Genomic DNA, 18,414 nt, shown 5'->3' with positions numbered 1-18,414 from the left:
TAATACACTCTTGAATCGAATCACAGTTCAATCTTTTTTTTTTTTTGGACAAAAAACGAGAAAAAGGGGGAAAAAAAGGCAGAGGATTTAGCAGACAGATCGACTGTTTCCTCTTCCTCTCTCCCTCTCAATTACTTTGGGTACTACACGTGAATCCTTGAGGGTGTTCATCAATGGTGTTCGTTTTCTGTTTTTAGTTGGATCAGTCCCACCAAACCCGGAGAAGAAAACCCTAAAATACTCCTCCCTCTTTTTGCATTCCAATTCTCCAGATTTCGCATTATATATATATGCCCACGACCTGATTTCTCCGCCGTATATAGCAAAAAAATAACCCAGATTCCTGAAAACCCTCGATTTCTGCGGAGAAAGAAGGGAGCCTCTGTTTTCGAATTCGCCATGAACGCCGAACCCGTCAATGGAGGATCCGTACAGATCCGCACCCAGGACGGGACGCGGAAGCTTCCCAATTTCTTGCAGAGCGTCAACATGAAGTACGTGAAGCTGGGTTACCATTACATCATAACCCACATGTGGAAGCTCTGCTTGGTCCCGTTGATGGCGATCGTAGCCTTAGAGGCCTCTCGGCTTAGCCCAGATGATCTCCGACATCTCTGGATCCATCTCCAGTACAACCTCGTCGGCGTCATCGTCTTCTCCGCCGTTCTCGTCTTCGGGTCCACTGTCTACATCATGACCCGACCCAGATCCGTTTTCCTCGTTGACTATTCTTGCTACAAGCCTCCATCGCATATGCAGGTCAAGTTTCAGAAATTCATGGATCATTCGAGGCTCATTGAAGATTTCGATGACTCGTCGCTCCAGTTTCAGAGGAAGATTCTCGAGCGTTCTGGTCTCGGCGAAGAGACGTATCTCCCGGAGGCTCTCCACTGTATCCCTCCGAAGCCGACAATGGCGGCGGCTCGAGAGGAGGCGGAGCAGGTAATGTTCGGTGCCCTCGACAGTCTGTTCGAAAATACCAAGATTAAACCTAGGGACATTGGTATATTGGTCGTGAACTGTAGTTTGTTCAACCCAACTCCCTCGTTATCTGCCATGATCATTAACAAATACAAGCTTAGAGGGAATATCAAAAGTTACAATCTTGGAGGAATGGGTTGTAGCGCAGGTGTCATCTCCATTGATCTTGCCAAGGACTTGTTGCAAGTTCATAGGAACACTTATGCTGTTGTGGTTAGCACAGAGAATATCACTCAGAACTGGTACTTTGGTAATAAGAAATCGATGTTGATCCCCAATTGCTTGTTCCGCGTTGGTGGAGCCGCGATGTTGCTGTCCAACAAGTCAGGTGACAGGAGACGGTCGAAGTACAAGTTGGTTCACACTATCCGAACCCATAAGGGTGCTGATGATAAGGCTTTCAAATGTGTGTACCAAGAACAGGACGACAATGGCAAAACCGGTGTTTCTCTGTCCAAGGATCTAATGGCTATTGCTGGGGAAGCCCTTAAGACAAATATCACCACTTTGGGTCCACTAGTTCTTCCGATAAGCGAGCAGCTTCTGTTCTTCATGACTTTGGTCGCTAAGAGACTGTTCAACGCAAAGATCAAACCTTACATCCCCGATTTCAAGCTCGCCTTTGAGCATTTCTGTATCCACGCGGGTGGAAGAGCGGGGATTGATGAGAGAGCGGTGATTGATGAGCTTGAAAAGAATCTGCAGCTGTCGCCAACACATGTGGAGGCATCGAGAATGACGCTACACAGGTTTGGTAACACTTCTTCGAGCTCCATTTGGTATGAACTGGCTTACACCGAGGCTAAAGGCAGGATGAGGAAAGGAAACCGGGTATGGCAGATTGCTTTCGGAAGCGGGTTCAAGTGTAACAGCGCGGTCTGGGTGGCTTTACGCAATGTCAAGCCTTCGGTCAACAGTCCTTGGGAAGATCGAGAATGACGCTACACAGGTTTGGTAACACTTCTTCGAGCTCCATTTGGTATGAACTGGCTTACACCGAGGCTAAAGGCAGGATGAGGAAAGGAAACCGGGTATGGCAGATTGCTTTCGGAAGCGGGTTCAAGTGTAACAGCGCGGTCTGGGTGGCTTTACGCAATGTCAAGCCTTCGGTCAACAGTCCTTGGGAAGATTGCATCTACAGATACCCTGTTAAGATTGATCTTTGATTCACCCCCCAGAAAAAAAAAACTCAACTTAGATTGGTCTTGGACAATGGTCGGTCCAAATTTACAGTCTGGTCTGATATTTTCTTGTCATGTCATACGCTTCTTCTGCCCACTGCTTTGATCGTTTAGTCTGTGTTAGTTGTTGATTACGAGGGTTATCTTCATTTTTTCCCTACTTGATCAAGAAAACCCGTTAATGGTATTGAATCATTTTGAAGGTTTTGTTACTCAATTGGCGCATATATGAGTGTGTAAAGCTTGCAAGAAAGTTGCAGAGAATGGGTTGAGTGCAAGCAATCAACCGCTTTCCTTGAATTTCAATTCGTTGAATCTTGGAATTGGGTAAATTAATCGAGTGTTGTTTGTTTGGTGAAGTACGTTCTGCTTCAGAAATCACAAAAGTTTGCAATAATTATAACGCAGAAACTTTATTCTAAAGTTAATTTAATTTAATTTAACCTTACTCCATGACCTTTTTCAAGGTCCAGCATTTGGGAAATAACCAGCTTTAGCAGACTTTTCAATCTGTCGTCAATCATTTACAGAATGGACCTTACAGCTGCGCAGATTTAATGTGGCAAAAAACAGTTGACTCTTGGTTGATTACTTTAACTGCCTACCAAAAAAAACAAAATCTTAATTGAGATTTAATGTCTTGTTTCATGACAAGCTTGTTGGTTGGGCCTTTAAATATGGGCCACAGAAGTTGTTGGTTGGGCCTTTAAAACCAAAACCCAATTTAAAGATGGGTCCGACCCGACCCAGCTTGTTTGACAATCATCAAGAAACAATCCCGTGTGTATATGAACTTTGTACCCTACACTATGATCTAATGCCATTCCGTGTATGCGATTGTTACTGGTGGAACGAGTTTCAATTTATGAAGGTATTATCCCATTCGGTTATTTCACAAAAAAAAATATAAACATAATATTATAAGGTACACAAAAATTCAAGTATTAGTGCCACATGGAATTTCAATTTTTTTTTATATCATATATATATATATATAGCCCATTTTAGGCATTAGACAACTTTACCAAAACTAAACCCTGAATTTTGGGAAACGTGTCAAACCAAGTTCCAGTGGCCATTACGTTATTAGACCGCATGGAATATCTATATATATATATGTATATATATATATATATATATATATATATCTATATATATATTCACAGCTATTTTTAAAATAAGTTATAATTATCTATAGATATGTAAGTAATGTTTATTTACACTTATGTAATGATACTTGCAAGTTAAATCATTGGCACAGTCTGTCGATGGAATATAACACACATGATCCACGTTGTATTTTCTTAACACCCAAGTAAGTTATATTTAAAAAAAAACTAATTTAGGTAGTCTCTAATAATTACGAAAACTTCATTGGTATTATATAAAAAATAACCTCTTTTTACTATTTTGACTTCAACATATACTTTTTTTTTCACTATCTTGTAATCCATGTCACCAAAAATATAGATTGGTCACATATTGTTTTTCATTGGTAATAACGTTAAATTTGTGATGATCACACTAATTTTTTATATTTATTTATTATATATATCACTAATCATTTAATAAAAACATTATAAATTATAAATTATGAGCAATCGAATCAATATGTGACCAGACTACATTTCTAATCACATGATCACAATCGAATAAGGGTATGTGTTGAAGTCAAAATAGTAAAGAGAATGTATTTTTTATAATGACCTGCATAAATTACACCATCTGTATCAATGTTAGGATCCTTGAAAATTACTGGATGAAGACCAATGTTATAATTGATTTCTAGTTCTACCAACTTATGCAGTGATTTCCAACTTTTAAAATTGATGCGTTTTAGTCATATAAAAAAGAGGACTGAATGCTTGCTTCAAACTATAAATAATAATAATAAGAAGAAGAAGAAGATATATAAATAAAAAAATAGATGCTTCAAATGCGGGAAGAGTAAGGCGTTTTCCTTTTATATGCCAACGAGTATACAGTTTTCCAAGATTCCTTAAAATGTGTATATGCACACACAACACCCACATGCATTTCATTATTTCTATATTCAACATGTGTATCATACGCATCTACATATATATATATAAATATATATATATATATATATATGCATGTCTTCTCCTTTTTGTTTCTCTTTCAAAAACACTCTCTCACAATGAATAACGTAAAGCTATTTTACCATTACCTAATGACACACTTCTTGAAACTCTGCTCGGTGCCTTTAATGGCGGTATTAGCCATGAAGGCCTCTCGGCTTAGCCCTAACGATCTCCAAAACCTCGTCCTCCATTTTCAGAATAGCCCTGTCATTGTGGCCGTATTCTTTGCCGTTGTCGTTTTCTTGTCGACCCTCTACGCCATGTCCCGACCACGCCCCGTTTACCTCGTTGACTTCTCATGTTATCTCCCTCCTCCTCATCTCAAGGTCAGTCTCCAAAGTATTATGGACCATGCCGCCAAATATAAGCGCAACGCGAAAGATGAGAAGAGCCTCGAATTTGTGCGGAAGATTCTAGAGCGTTCGGGCCTAGGGGACGAAACCTACCTCCCCGAGCCACTGCTCTGTGTCCCACCAAGGCAGACCATAGCCGCGGCGCGTGAGGAAACGCAGCAAGCAATGTTCGGTGCCCTGGACAATCTCTTCGAAAACGCAAAGATTGATCCTCGTGACATCAGCATACTCGTCGTGAACTCGAGCTTGTTTAACCCGACCCCTTCGCTATCTTCGATTGTTGTTAACAAGTACAAACTGAGGGGAAACATAAAAAGTTACAATCTTGGAGGGATGGGTTGTAGTGCCGGTGTCATCGCCATCGATCTTGCCAAGGACTTGTTACGTGTTCACAGGAACAGTACTTACGCTGTTGTGGTCAGCACAGAGAATCTCTCTCTGAACATGTACACCGGTTATAACCGGTCGATGTTGGTTAGCAATGCATTGTTCCGGTACGGGGGAGCCGCCGTTTTGCTCTCCAACAAGTCAGGAGACCGGAAGCGTTCCAAGTACAAGCTCGTACACTCTGTCCGGACGCATACGGGAGCCGATGACAAGTCGTTCAGATGTGTAAACCACGAACAAGACGAGACTGGCAAGACAGGAGTTTCTTTGTCCAAAGATCTGCCCCTTGTCGCTGGCAAAGCCCTCAAGACAAATATCGCCGCCCTGAGTCCACTCGTCCTTCCCACGAGCGAAAAACTTATCTTCCTGACGAATTTCATCGCCAAGAAATGGTTCAGAGCCAAGATCAAGAACTACGTCCCGGATTTCAAGCTCGCGTTCGAGCATTTCTGCATCCATGCAGGGGGTAGAGCGCTGATCGATGAGCTCGAGGAGAGTCTGAAGCTTCAGCCGGCAGACGTGGAGGCGTCGAGGATGACATTGCACAGATTTGGTAACACTTCCTCGAGCTCCATTTGGTACGAGTTGGCGTACATGGAAGCGAAAGGAAGGATGAAGAAGGGAGATAGGGTTTGGCAGATTGCTCTCGGATCAGGGTTCAAGTGTAACAGTGCGGTCTGGACGGCGTTGCGAAACGTCAAGCCTTCGAAAAACAACCCTTGGGAAGATTGTTCGGATAGGTATCCGGTGAAGATCGATCTCTGATCCACCGAAACCTCGCAATGGTTTCATGATTTGTCGGTCCAAATTATTATATATATTCTACTATATATATATATATGTGCGTTCTTTTTCGTGAAGATTTGATCATCCCTTACAATGTATTCATTTCGTGGTCCAATTATTAACGAATAAAAGCTGGTTTAGTTTGATTTATTGGGTTTCGAGAGCGTGTGTGAAACGCATAAACAATTATTCCAAGTTTGAATTAAGAAAGAATCGTATTGGATTATGTCTAGAATCGCACATTTTAATTTTACTTTAAAAAAGGGTAAGGGTATATATATATATATATATATATATATATAAAAGGTTTTCAATACAGCGCCAAATCAAATTTGCTGTCAAATATTTCATGGAGTGATACGTAGGGTTCAATATTTAATATTTTAATTGCATATAACAAAAAAAAAATTGTCTGAATTTGCCAAAACAATTTTGCTGTCAAATTCGTCTATACACTCTTGAGCATCTGTCCTCCTCCGAGAGCTATCTAGTGCTCAAAATATTTAATACTTTGCTTAGGATGTTACCAATAGAGATTTTGAATCAAATCTTTTGCTACTCAATATGTGTGTAGATATATATATATATATATATATATATATATATATATATATATATCTATGTGCCCATATATATGTTTGTGAAATGCTGGCGATTTGTACAATTTGAGGAATGTTATGAGAGCTCGGAAATTTTACAACATCAATTGACAAAAAGAAATGATAAACTAATTTGCAACATTATATTTCCATATGGAACCGCATATTAATTGGACCTACTTAAGTGGGCCGATCCTTTTTATTTGAAATATGGTAAGAGTTATGCATAATTAAAAACATATTGTACTGTTGTACATAAATACTGCATTGCATATAGTCCACTTACATATATATATATATATATATTACAATTTATTCATCGTTAAATATTTAGAAAACTGCGAGTGTTAGTGGAAAATGGAGCAATTTACGGAACAGTCTGCAACGGAGCCGATTTCTCTGCAAAAGCCACAAAGTACGTGATGTGTGTGTATCGAATACATCTAAAGTGTGACATATGCGTATGCGTATATATACGACACAGAAAAAAAGTAATTATACGTGCATCATCCTTTGGCATTTCTTACCATGCATACGCCACTACGTATTTTTTTTAATGGTGAATTGAATTAGAAGTAGATACATAATATGTTCATGTACATGCATGGATGTATTTTGCGATATGAGCTTTAATGAATCATACATTAATTCATTTTATCTCATATGATTTATCATGCGTTTGTATAAGATAAAGATAATTTCCATATATAATGTTTGAAACGAGATGGTGCACATACGTATATATATGCCTTTGTGCATTTACACGCATATATATATATATACACATAACACGTCAACATCTACACACATGTATGCTAGTATATATGTGTATACAAAATAAGAGAAACCCACAAATTAGGTATGTGATATCCCTCCTATATATGGTGATGTGCATGCTTGTCATGTATGTGATGATGGTAAGTAGCCTTCATCCTACGTGAACTTGGTCCAAATTAACCGAATCAAACAGACAGCATGGACAATTTCCGTAACACAATTCCGCTCCACTAGGGATGAGCAAAAAATCTGAATTTTGGATACAACATTGAGTATTCGAGGCAATGAGATATGAGACCGAGTAATGATATTGGAATACCCGAATTTATGGGTTCGGATTCGGGTAATTGATATTATCTCACCGGTATCCGCATATATTCGGATAATAAAAAATATCTACTAAATTTTAATAATTAGATTTTGTGTTATTTTATTGGAAAAATCTCCTAAAAAATTCTCCAACTTGCAAATTGGGAGAAATTTTTTTTTTCTAAATTTACAAGTGTGTTTAATTATTCCTGAAATACTTTAAAAAAGTATCACACTAATTCCTAATCTTGTTTAAAAGTGTCAGATTGAATATTTGACCAATATTAACTAAAACTCAATCCTACGTGGATTGTGATGTGTGGTGCCACGTCAGATTTTATTTCCACGTTAAATTCCATATTTCGCAACCAAGCTATTGTTCGAAGTTCTCGAAATCTCTCAACAATCGACAATGCCCGAATCATGATCCGAGTAGTAAGCTCCTATAACTGCACAAACATGGCTCTTCCCCAAGGCGATATGGGAGTAAGCATTGGTCCGGTAAGCAACAGGGACAAGATCCGTACCTGAAGAGGACATTAGGGAACTGAAACAAAACGCCCGAGAAATGTTCGATAAAACACCGTAGAGAAACCCATCGCCGCCTGAGAGAGAAGCCATGGACGGAATCATGTTGCTCGTGGAAGCAGAGAAAGGAGACGTAGATGGAGACGAATAATTCTGGTCCCAACAGATGACTTCTTGACGGCCACTTGTGTCAATGGCACAGAAGAAACCATCGCGAACGCCGCCGCCGCCGCCGCCGAACGCCACAGCGATGGAGCCAGAGGATCCGAATTACCCGGATCGGGGTACGGCGAGAAACGACGTTTTGCTATTTCTCAACAAGATGATTTCTGGGTTTCGAAGAACAAAGACCAGAAACCAAAATAGAGAGAGAACACGAAGAAGAAAACTTTTCTCTTGTATATATTTCACCCCTTCCAAGACCATTGTACATCTCATATTTATATAACTCAATTAATGAAAAGAAATAAAAGAATATCACAAAGGCTAAAAAGGTGTTGTAGCATAGAGTCCAGAAAACCACCCTTGCACTAACGGGTTTCTCCTTTCACAGAGGCGTCAGAATCTGTCGAAACAATGTCAGATAAAACTCCCCCGCAAGATGGAGAATACAAGTCAAGGGCTTGGTGAGGATGTCCGCAACTTGGTCAGTAGAGCGAACATGAAGCAGTTTCAGTAAACCAGAAGCAATGTGCTCTCGAATAAAATGACAGTCAAGTTGAACGTGTTTCGTTCGTTCATGTAAAATGGGGTTGCTGGCAAGATGTAGAGCAGACTGATTATCACAGTATATGTTGTAAGGTTGAGAGCAAGGCATGGCAAGATCACGCAATAGACTCGCTAACCAGATTAGTTCACAGGATGTTTGGGCCAAGGCACGATACTCAGATTCAGCGCTACTCCGAGAGACAGTGGCTTGTTTCTTCGATTTCCAGGAGACCATAGAGCTGCCTAGAAAGACGCAATAACCAGTAACTGAACGGCGATTGTCAGGGCAAGAAGCCCAATCCGCATCAGAGTATGCTTTGAGAGTGAGAGATGAATCTGCAGAATACAGGAGCCCTTGACCAGGAGAAGATTTCAAATATCTCAAAACTCTGAAGGCAGCGTGTAAATGAGTAGAGCAAGGATTCGACATATATTGACTTAATTTCTGTACTGAAAAACAGATATCCGGCCGAGTTACAGAGAGGTAGATGAGCTTTCCAACTAATTGGCGATAAAAGGAGGCATCCTGTAACAGAGTGTCAGAATCTTTGGCCAATTTATCACGAGCATCCAAAGGAATCTGAACAGGTTTTGAGCCCAGCAAACCATACTCCTCCAACAGTTCTAATGCATACTTGCGCTGACATAAGTGAATCCCTTTAGCAGATCGAGATATTTCAATGCCCAGGAAATATCTCGGAGAACCGAGATCCTTAATCTGAAAATGGCTTTGAAGGAGGATCTTGGTAGATGTAATCATGGCAGCATCATTTCCAGCAAGCAGTAGGTCATCTACATATATCAATACCATTGTAATTTTGCCATCAACTTGCTGCTGAAAAACAGAAGTGTCAGCTGTAGATTGTTTAAAACCAGCATCAAGAAGTGTTCGAGAGAGCTTGATATTCCATTGCCTTGAAGCTTGCTTAAGACCATAAATCGATTTGTGTAGCCGACAAACAGAGGCGTCTGAAACTGTCTCCCCCGTAAGTAGAGAGTATCCAGGAGGGAGCTTCATGTAGATCTCCTCCGATAATTCTCCATTTAAAAACGCATTAGAAACATCCAATTGGGAAAGGAGCCAATTCTGCGAAGCAGCAAGAGCAAGAACAACCCTGACAGAAGTAAGCTTAGCTACCGGACTGAAAATATCCAAGTAATCCAATCCCTCAATCTGAGTATACCCCTTTGCGACCAATCGAGCTTTATGACGCTCAATAGAACCATCTGCATGATATTTGGTTTTGAAAACCCACTTGCAACCTACTGCTGCTTTACCATCAGGAAGAGTACACAGGTCCCAAGTTTTTGTGCGAGACAGAGCCTCTAACTCAGCTTTCATGGCAGACCTCCAAGTTTCAGATTTGGAAGCTTGGTTGTAAGTTTTCGGGTCTGAAGAGGTTAGGATGGATAGAGCAAAGGGTTTATATGAAGGAGTGAGTTTAGTGTAAGATAAGAAATGAGATAAGGGGTACAGGGTTGTGGGAGAGTGAGGTGGAGGGGTATTGTGATGTATGTGGTAACAATGATAATCTGAAAGATAGGCTGGAGGATGTGTTGCTCGCTGTGACTTTCGATTGGCCTCTTGATATTCAACTATTTGTAAAGGAGGAGGAGTTAAGGAGGGAGAAGAGGAAAGAGCTTTAGAGATAGAGGACGGAGAAGGAGAAATATGATTAGATGTTTGAGAAGAAGAAGAAACAGGGGATCGAGGAGAAACAGACACAGGAGGTGAAGTAATGTCTGGAATTGGGTCTTGTGGTAAAGAAGCTGAAGATGAAGAAGGAATAGATGAAGGGGACAAAGAAGGAATAGAGAGAGGAATTACTGAAGAATCAAAGTAGTAAGGAGAAGGATGAGGGGGAAAGAAATCTAAAACAACAGGAGATGGAGCAGATTTTCTGAAAGGAAAAATATGCTCATGGAAAACCACGTTCCTGGATATGGTAACGACATTTGTCTCTAAATTTAAGACTTTGTAACCTTTGATACCATGGGGATAACCCAAAAACACAGAAGGTGATGCTCTCGGAGAAAACTTATGTCGGTCTTTAGGGAGAGTTGAAGTGAAACATAAACAACCGAAAGTTTTCATGTGTTTGTAGGTAGGTTTGGTCTTAGTAAGTATTTCAAAAGGGGTCTGATGGTTAAGAACAGGGCTAGGAATACGGTTTATGATGTAAATGGCAGTTTTAATGCAATCACCCCAATATGCTAAAGGGATGTTCGATTGAAACAAGAGAGATCGAGCGACGTTTAGTATATGTTGGTGTTTTCTTTCGACAACGGAGTTTTGTTCCGGTGTGTAAGGACACAAAAAATAATGGGTTATTCCCTTTGTAGAGAGTAATGACTTAAAAGACAACTCAGGGGCATTGTCTGAGCGAATGCCCTTAACTTTGACAGCAAATTGAGTTTCAATATGGCTGAGAAATTCAGGAAAAACAGATAGAACATCACTCTTGGAATGAAGAAGATAAAGCCAGGTAGTCCGAGAGCAGTCATCAACAATTGTTAAAAAGTAACGATGGCCATCAACAGTTGGCATGTGAAAGGGTCCCCAGGTATCAATGTGTAATAAGTCAAAAGGATTTACAGACAAATGTCGACCAACAGGAAAGGAAAGTTTTCGTTGCTTAGCTAGAGGACATATACTGCAATCTGTATTAACAAAATTTGAAGGAATAAAAGACAAATTTGAAGAGGTGCTTGATGCTTGCACTTTGTAACTGGAGAGATGTCCAAGACGTTGATGCCAGAGATCAACGGTGGAGAGAGAAAAAGCTGGAGTAGAAGGCAGTGAATGAGAAGAAACTGAAAACGGCTGTAGAATGTATAAATTCTGGATAAGCTCACCCCTCCCAATCATCAAGCCCTGCATAGGGTCCTGAATATGGCAAGCATCATGAGAGAAAGACACCAAATAAGGATTGTGTTTTGTGAGGGAACTAACACTAAGAAGATTGAAACGAAAAGATGAGATAAACAAAACAGATTTGAGTACCAAAAAATCAGAAAGAGTGATAGTGCCAGATTGAGACACTGATAACATCGAGCCATTTGGCAAAGTGACTGAAATGGGTGAGATAGTATGAATATCAGAGAACCAAGCTAGATCACAGCAAACATGCGAACTCGCTCCAGTATCTATTATCCAGAGGGAGGAAGGTTGATGGTGTGGTTTTATGAGAGAAAGTATGTGGGTAGAAAAAGAAGAGAGGTTTATACCTGGTGTGGGAGATGGCTTAGGATCCGCAACCAAGTCTGAACTTGTGGAGGAAGGCCCGAGAAGCTTGAGCTGAGACTGAAAGTTCTCAAACAAGGCTTGAGCCTGTTCCATTGTAGAAGTCTTGGGCACATGTCCTGTCTCAGAGACAATCATATTAACAGGGTAATGATTCTTAGAGTCAGAACCTGACTTTGGGCGCGGCAGCAGAGGTGGTTTAGAAGACCCAAGAAACCTCGAAGAAGGTGGATAGCCATGCAACTTGTAGCAGCGGTGGACCATATGACCTTGTAGGCCACAATGAGCACAAACTGGACGAGACTTGGTCTGAGCAGTGAAAGAAGGTTTACCTCTGGTAAAGGAAGAAGCAGAGGTTTGAAACACCACGGAATCAGAAGAAGTAGATCGGGTCTGCCTTTGGTGTTCTTCTTGCGAAATCAAGTTATAAACCTTCGAAATACTGGGCAGTGGTTCAAGCATCAGAATCTGGCGGCGCGCAGGATAGTAAGACTCATTCAGCTTCATCAAAAACTGAACCACTTTTCGACGTTCACAGAGCTCGATGAACTTAGCATTTGCTTGACAGGTGCAACCACCACAAGAACAAACAGGGTAAGGTTCGTAGTTCTTGAGCTCTTCCCAGAGGGTATTGAGTTTGGTGAAGAACGTGTTGAGATCTGAAGCTCCTTGGTGCAGTGATTCAATTTTCTGCTCCACATTAAAGATCTTCGAGACGTTCTTCTGTTTGTAGCGAGTTTCCAAAGTTTGCCAAATGACATCAGCCTCGTCCAGATAGGTAATCAGTCTTGCGATTTCAGAGGAAACCGAGTTGGCGAGCCAGGTGCCCACCAGAGCATTACAGCGTGACCATGCTCCAAAATCGGGATGAGACTCCGATGGCTTCGGGAGTGTCCCAAAAATGAAACCAAGCTTGTTCTTCGTGATTAAAGCCTTGATAACAGAGCGGGACCAAAGGTTGTAGTTAGTCTCACCCTGTAATTTTTCAGAAACAAGGGTGAAACTGGAAGAATCAGCGGCATGAAGAAAAAGAGGATTTGCATAGGGATCAAGGTTATGAACAGAAGAAAGTTGGGGGAGAGAAACAGAAGAAGGATCTGGGTTAGGGTTAACTGGGGATGAGATTGAGGATGTAGAAGAAGGGATATCGGAGGTTGCAGAAGAGAGAGAAGGGGTGTTATCAGCCATGGCTTAGGTAACAAATGCGGAGGACGAACGAAAAAGAAATGGAAAGATGGGTAAGAAAGAGGCGAAGAAGAAATGAAAGGTATTATAAAAGGTTAGGTACGCTCTGATACCATTTTGCTATTTCTCAACAAGATGATTTCTGGGTTTCGAAGAACAAAGACCAGAAACCAAATAGAGAGAGAACACGAAGAAGAAAACTTTTCTCTTGTATATATTTCACCCCTTCCAAGACCACTGTACATCTCATATTTATATAACTCAATTAATGAAAAGAAATAAAAGAATATCACAAAGGCTAAAAAGGTGTTGTAGCATAGAGTCCAGAAAACCACCCTTGCACTAACGGGTTTCTCCTTTCACAGAGGCGTCAGAATCTGTCGAAACAATGTCGGATAAAACGACGGAACCAGAGAGAGAATGAGAAAAAAAAATGATGGGTTTCCATGGATTTCAGTTGCAGATGAGGTTCATGAACTTACGAAGAGGAAGATGAAGATCGCAAAATTTGTCGCTTGACAAATAAAATCTGACGTGGCACTGCACATCACAATCCACGTAGGATTGAATTTCAGTCAATATTGGTCAAATATTCGTACACTTTTAAACAAACGATTAGGAATTATTGTATCAATTTTTTCAAAGTTAAGGAATAATTAAATACACTCGCAAATTCAGAATTTTTTTTCTCGCAATTTGCAAGTTGACGAATTTTTAAGGATTTTCCCTATTTTATTTGATATTAATAATTAAACAGATATTATTAGATATATCTATGATAATTTTTTAAAATGAATTTATTTTGGATATAAATATAATTTAAATTGATTTTGAATGATTTTGAATATATATAAGTATATTTTTAAAAATAGATTAAAAAAATAATTAAAAATATTCGGGGTCGGATACTCGCGGATACCCGATAATTATCTCACGGGTAGTTTAATTCGGACACCCGATTTTATGGGTATGAATTCGAGTAATAAAATACATATCCGAGATATTCGGGTTTGAGTAACCTCATATTTTCGGGTACCCGACCCGCCACCCCTTCTGCTCCTAATCATATATATGCATCTACTAGCCCTAAATATCAGCATGCATAAATTAATGCCATGACTTGAATATACCCGTAAAAAGAGTTCGTATATGAAATCTTTTACATAAATGAAAGACTACACTGATGTGTATGTATAATATGGGCATGTACCTACATGCATGATAAAATGTATATATACGTCGTGCGCATACATTAAAATAAAGTAGTGAAATTTTCTACGTCATATATAATACATATGCATGCATAATACACACACATATACACAAGTTTCTTCACAACCAAGTACAAAGTACTCATTCATTCATTCACACACACACAAACACACACACACACACACATATATATATATATATATATATATATGAATACAACCAAAGTACTCATTGATTCACAAGAGATGCATACAAAAGAAAACAGTTTATGCTTTTTGTCTTCTGGTAACGGGATTTCAGCAAGGATAGAAGTTTGTCTGTATCGCATCACCGATCGAAGTTATTTCCCAAGATAATAATGAAAAAATCGAGGATGTGATAATGTTGAAAGCTAAGCATATAAAAAAAAAAATCATCCTATTTATATATTTAGGAATTTTCTCGGACCGAATCTTGATAGATCACTTTGTTGAAATGTACGAGACTTGCTTCAGAGATTATGTCATCGGCCTCGACGTCCCACCCTTAGGGTTGTCACGTGAAGGGAGAGCGAGTTTTTGCCTCCTCGGGTGCCTTCGACCAATCACAGCCAAGGAAATCGCCTTGTCATCGGTTGACGTGGCATTAGGGTAATAAGAAGATTGCACGTATGCATATCCATGTGAATAAATCGAAACCGCTTTTCATATGTATTTTTGTTTTTCAATAACAAAATTAAAAATTTTGGGCAATGCCCTCTAGGTGCAATGCGTTCGTCTACGTGTAGGGTTCGAACCACGCGACCATTAACGCATCGCATTTCTTGCCGATTATATCTAGATAATGTTTTATGGATTATTTTTTACGTCTTATAGGTGTTTGGTTCGTATAATAAATAAATACAAAAAAAAAACTCAATATATTTATACGATAACAGAATTCCGACATTATTTCCAAATCCCTCCTATTTGAGTTTTATTTTTCTTTCCTTTTCCGGTAAATAATTAAATTTCCTATATATATTGACAAAAAAAAAGTAGAAAAGGATTTGAGATAATAATGCATAACCTCACGTTAGCAAATTGAACATCAAGGTTTTCGCTCTAGTAACCTAATTAGTGTTCTCTATTGGCAAAACCAAAACTATCGACATTCAAAGATATATATATATATATATAGATTTCATCTAGTTATTTATTTCCAATAAAATCTTTTTAGTTGGATGTTCATTATCATCAACTAAATGTAACATTTGGGACTCAATTAGACAAAGCTACTAGATATATGCAAATAAATTAAAGACTCGGTTTTATGAAACGATTGACCTACAATTATTGGAGCCAACACTTCGACCTATAATGTATTATGAGTTAAGAACAATGAAGCTTGATTAGATCATACATGCTAGATCATACATGTTAATTTTATGTTCAAATTTTTTCAAAAGATACATCTTAAAAGTATAGAATATGAACAAGTTTAAATTCAATGGATCGGACCCAATATCATCGTAAAAGCATCGATCGATGTTAAAAATCATCGGCCCTATCCCGGCTCGAATTCGTTAGCCCAATTAATTAAAACCGAGGCCCAATGATAGATAAAATTCGATATTATGAATTCGTAAACAAATATATCATAAAAGTCGGAAAGAAAAGGAAAGATGATAAACCAATAACGGAATATATTAATTAACGAACGATCTCGTATAAAATATATAACTTTACCAAAAATCTCAAGATGAATGCTGAATTAACTCTGATACGTGAATTTTATATTAAAAATGAACTATCTAAATATTACCAAATTTTATACTCAAAAATTTATATTTCAATATTTTATCCAATGTGTAATATGACAAAATTTAGGTAGTTCATTTTTAATATAACACTGATCAAGGAAACCTTCATATTTATTTCAACGTTTAGTATCTATATTGATATTTTTTTAAAGTTAGATATTTTCTATAAGATTTTTTCGTGACTTTAACTACGAATTTACGACCAAAGAAAAGCAAAGATGGCACACCAATAATGGAATATGTAAATTTATCTCTATGTGAAATATGAATCTAGATAACGAGTCTAATATTTAAATGTAATTCAACGGATTTCTGTGAAGAATTCATTATTAGATATGAGTTTTATGGTTGCGGATTATATTGTAACCATGGGATTTTCTATTGCATATATATAAGGATGTGTTGATAATTTATGAAATATCATTTAATTTTCATGAATATGAATGCAGGTACGAATACTTTATGTATGAAGTAGTTTAAACACTCGTGATAATATGCATAGCTATCAAATCAATAAAAATGTTTAGTTATATGTAGTTTTATATAAAAGATTATGATTTTTTTTTCATTAAAAACCAAGACTCTTTCTACAACCCTTTTTTAAAAATATACATTTTGGTGCCTATAAATAAAATCATTATAGATCACGAAACAAAAAAAAAAAATAGGAAAAACTATTTTTCTTGAAAATTTAGAAGCTTTCTTCACAATTTTCTACATAAAATTAGCTTGATAATGAATTATCCATTTTATAAATAGAGTTTTTGTGTGATAATGATCAGAAACGTGAATTGAAATCATTGAACGTGTATCTAAAAAATATATTCGAATAATATCTATTTTCATAAAAATAAAATAAAATAGACACATTTTGAAAATGATTATACGTACCCATTAAAAATCGTATATGGATCCCTACGTATACGTACATTTTCACTATAATTTACACATTTATCAGGTCACGTTGTTCTAGCATATATTTTTTTTGTATTGAATTGAGTTTGAAAGCGTGCACTCGTCTTTTTTTTATTGCATGATCATTAATAATAAAATGGAAATTAAAGATTTGAATGGAATGGAGTGAAATGAATAAAATTTGATATTTTGAACACGTGGTTCTTATATACACGCCAGTGATCAGCCGACTCTGAATGGTAATACATAGAAGAATTACATATATAATAAAATGGACCACTAGAATATAATGAAATGGAAATTAAAGATTTGAATGGAGTGGAGTGAAATGAGTAAAATTTGACTCATTTATATTATTTTGCATCCCAAAAAGTGTAATCCAAAGACTCGCTTAAGCTAAATTCGGACATGTGCACGGCATTACCTATATAGATTGTAACCCAAATTTTTATAAGCCATTTCACGAGAAACCCTAATCGTCCATACACATATATATCTCACTGGATAAATATTGACAATAAACGAAATCACAGGGATCTAGGAATACATTATACATAGAGAGGAACAAAAGAGAAAACAATTCTTGATTTACAGAATTTATTGTATTTTTCTTTTAAGAAAAAATAAAAAACCACTAAACTTTACAATTTTGATAGAAAAAACACTGAACTTTTGTTTCTATCAAATAAATATTAAATTTTTTAAATGAATTTAGAAAAACACTAAACTTTTTAAATTATCCAAAAAAATATATAAACTTTTATGTAATTATAAAAAAAATACTAAATTTTTTAAATGGTTCAAAAAAAATAGATGAACTATGTACAATTATAAAAAAACAATGTTAATAATTTGACGTGTTTGCATCTTTTTATACCACGTCAGTTTATTTGTTTATTTTAATAATTATCGTAGAATAGTTAAGTATTTTTTTGACAAATTTCAAAAGTTTAATGTTTATTTGAAAAATCAAAGTTTAATAGTTTTTTTTTTGTCAAACTTTAAAATTTTAGTGATTCTTTTAGAATTTTCCCTTTTTTTCAACAATTTTTTTTTTGTATTTTCTATGAGAGACCCCGATTTCCATTACATATTATATGATTTTATATTATAATATCATTTTCTTTAATATTTTCTCTCGTAGTGCAAGTTGCAACAGCCGACTTTTTTTTCCCACCGCATTTGCATCTATAAATACATGCCTCTTCATCTCCCACACCTTAACGCCTCATCATCTCTGTAACAGTTTTGTTTACGTGAAGAAGATGATGAACAGAGGAACACAACCCAGTTACGTCCGCCATGGCTCCTCGACCATGTCGCCTTTCCGGCGCCAAAGCGTTTGCACCACAAACCACCAGGAA

General features: G+C 37.6%; 3 protein-coding genes across 6 annotated transcripts; 2 read left to right on the top strand and 1 right to left on the bottom strand.

The window, feature by feature from the left end:
• Window positions 1-2,379, top strand: LOC104807316 (3-ketoacyl-CoA synthase 9). Of its 4 annotated transcripts, none has more exons than XM_019201883.1 (2): window positions 1-1,730; window positions 1,931-2,379. In XM_019201883.1, exons 1-2 carry the CDS (start codon window positions 400-402, stop codon window positions 2,145-2,147), a joined length of 1,548 nt encoding a protein of 515 aa, XP_019057428.1. In that variant the 5' UTR covers window positions 1-399; the 3' UTR covers window positions 2,148-2,379. The 4 variants fall into 4 exon arrangements, with proteins under 4 accessions (XP_019057428.1, XP_010530836.1, XP_019057427.1 ...); XM_010532534.1 differs by having other exon boundaries at window positions 1-1,735; window positions 1,936-2,379; XM_019201882.1 differs by having other exon boundaries at window positions 2-1,900; window positions 2,101-2,379.
• A 1,944-nt stretch (window positions 2,380-4,323) lies between these two features.
• On the top strand, window positions 4,324-5,911 carry LOC104807315 (3-ketoacyl-CoA synthase 9-like). Its single transcript, XM_010532531.1, has one exon. The coding sequence runs from the start codon at window positions 4,324-4,326 to the stop codon at window positions 5,770-5,772; it is 1,449 nt and encodes a 482-aa protein (XP_010530833.1). The 3' UTR covers window positions 5,773-5,911.
• Window positions 5,912-11,425: 5,514 nt separating this feature from the next.
• On the bottom strand, window positions 11,426-13,304 carry LOC104807314. Its single transcript, XM_010532530.2, has 2 exons — window positions 11,943-13,304; window positions 11,426-11,601 (listed from the first exon to the last, which is right to left on the bottom strand). The coding sequence occupies exons 1-2, from the start codon at window positions 13,144-13,146 to the stop codon at window positions 11,567-11,569; spliced, it is 1,239 nt and encodes a 412-aa protein (XP_010530832.1). The 5' UTR covers window positions 13,147-13,304; the 3' UTR covers window positions 11,426-11,566.
• Between the last annotated feature and the right edge of the window lie 5,110 nt (window positions 13,305-18,414).

Source organism: Tarenaya hassleriana, unplaced genomic scaffold, assembly GCF_000463585.1.
Source record: "Tarenaya hassleriana unplaced genomic scaffold, ASM46358v1 Cleome13, whole genome shotgun sequence".
NCBI classification, from domain to species: domain Eukaryota; kingdom Viridiplantae; phylum Streptophyta; class Magnoliopsida; order Brassicales; family Cleomaceae; genus Tarenaya; species Tarenaya hassleriana.
The sequence above is the reverse complement of the archived record's forward strand: the minus strand, read 5'-3'. Positions and strand labels throughout refer to the sequence as shown.

What these genes read in the sequence shown, in the direction of transcription:
- LOC104807314 (XM_010532530.2), bottom strand. Translation starts at nt 13,146, where the DNA reads ATGGCTGATAACACCCCTTCTCTCTCTTCTGCAACCTCCGATATCCCT. An exon ending in TAAGCCATCTCCCACACCAG is followed by an intron (nt 11,602 to 11,942) that starts GTATAAACCTCT and finishes TGCCATATTCAG; the next exon opens with GACCCTATGCAGGGCTTGAT.
- LOC104807315 (XM_010532531.1), top strand. Translation starts at nt 4,324, where the DNA reads ATGAATAACGTAAAGCTATTTTACCATTACCTAATGACACACTTCTTG.
- LOC104807316 (XM_019201883.1), top strand. Translation starts at nt 400, where the DNA reads ATGAACGCCGAACCCGTCAATGGAGGATCCGTACAGATCCGCACCCAG. An exon ending in TCGAGAATGACGCTACACAG is followed by an intron (nt 1,731 to 1,930) that starts GTTTGGTAACAC and finishes GACGCTACACAG; the next exon opens with GTTTGGTAACACTTCTTCGA.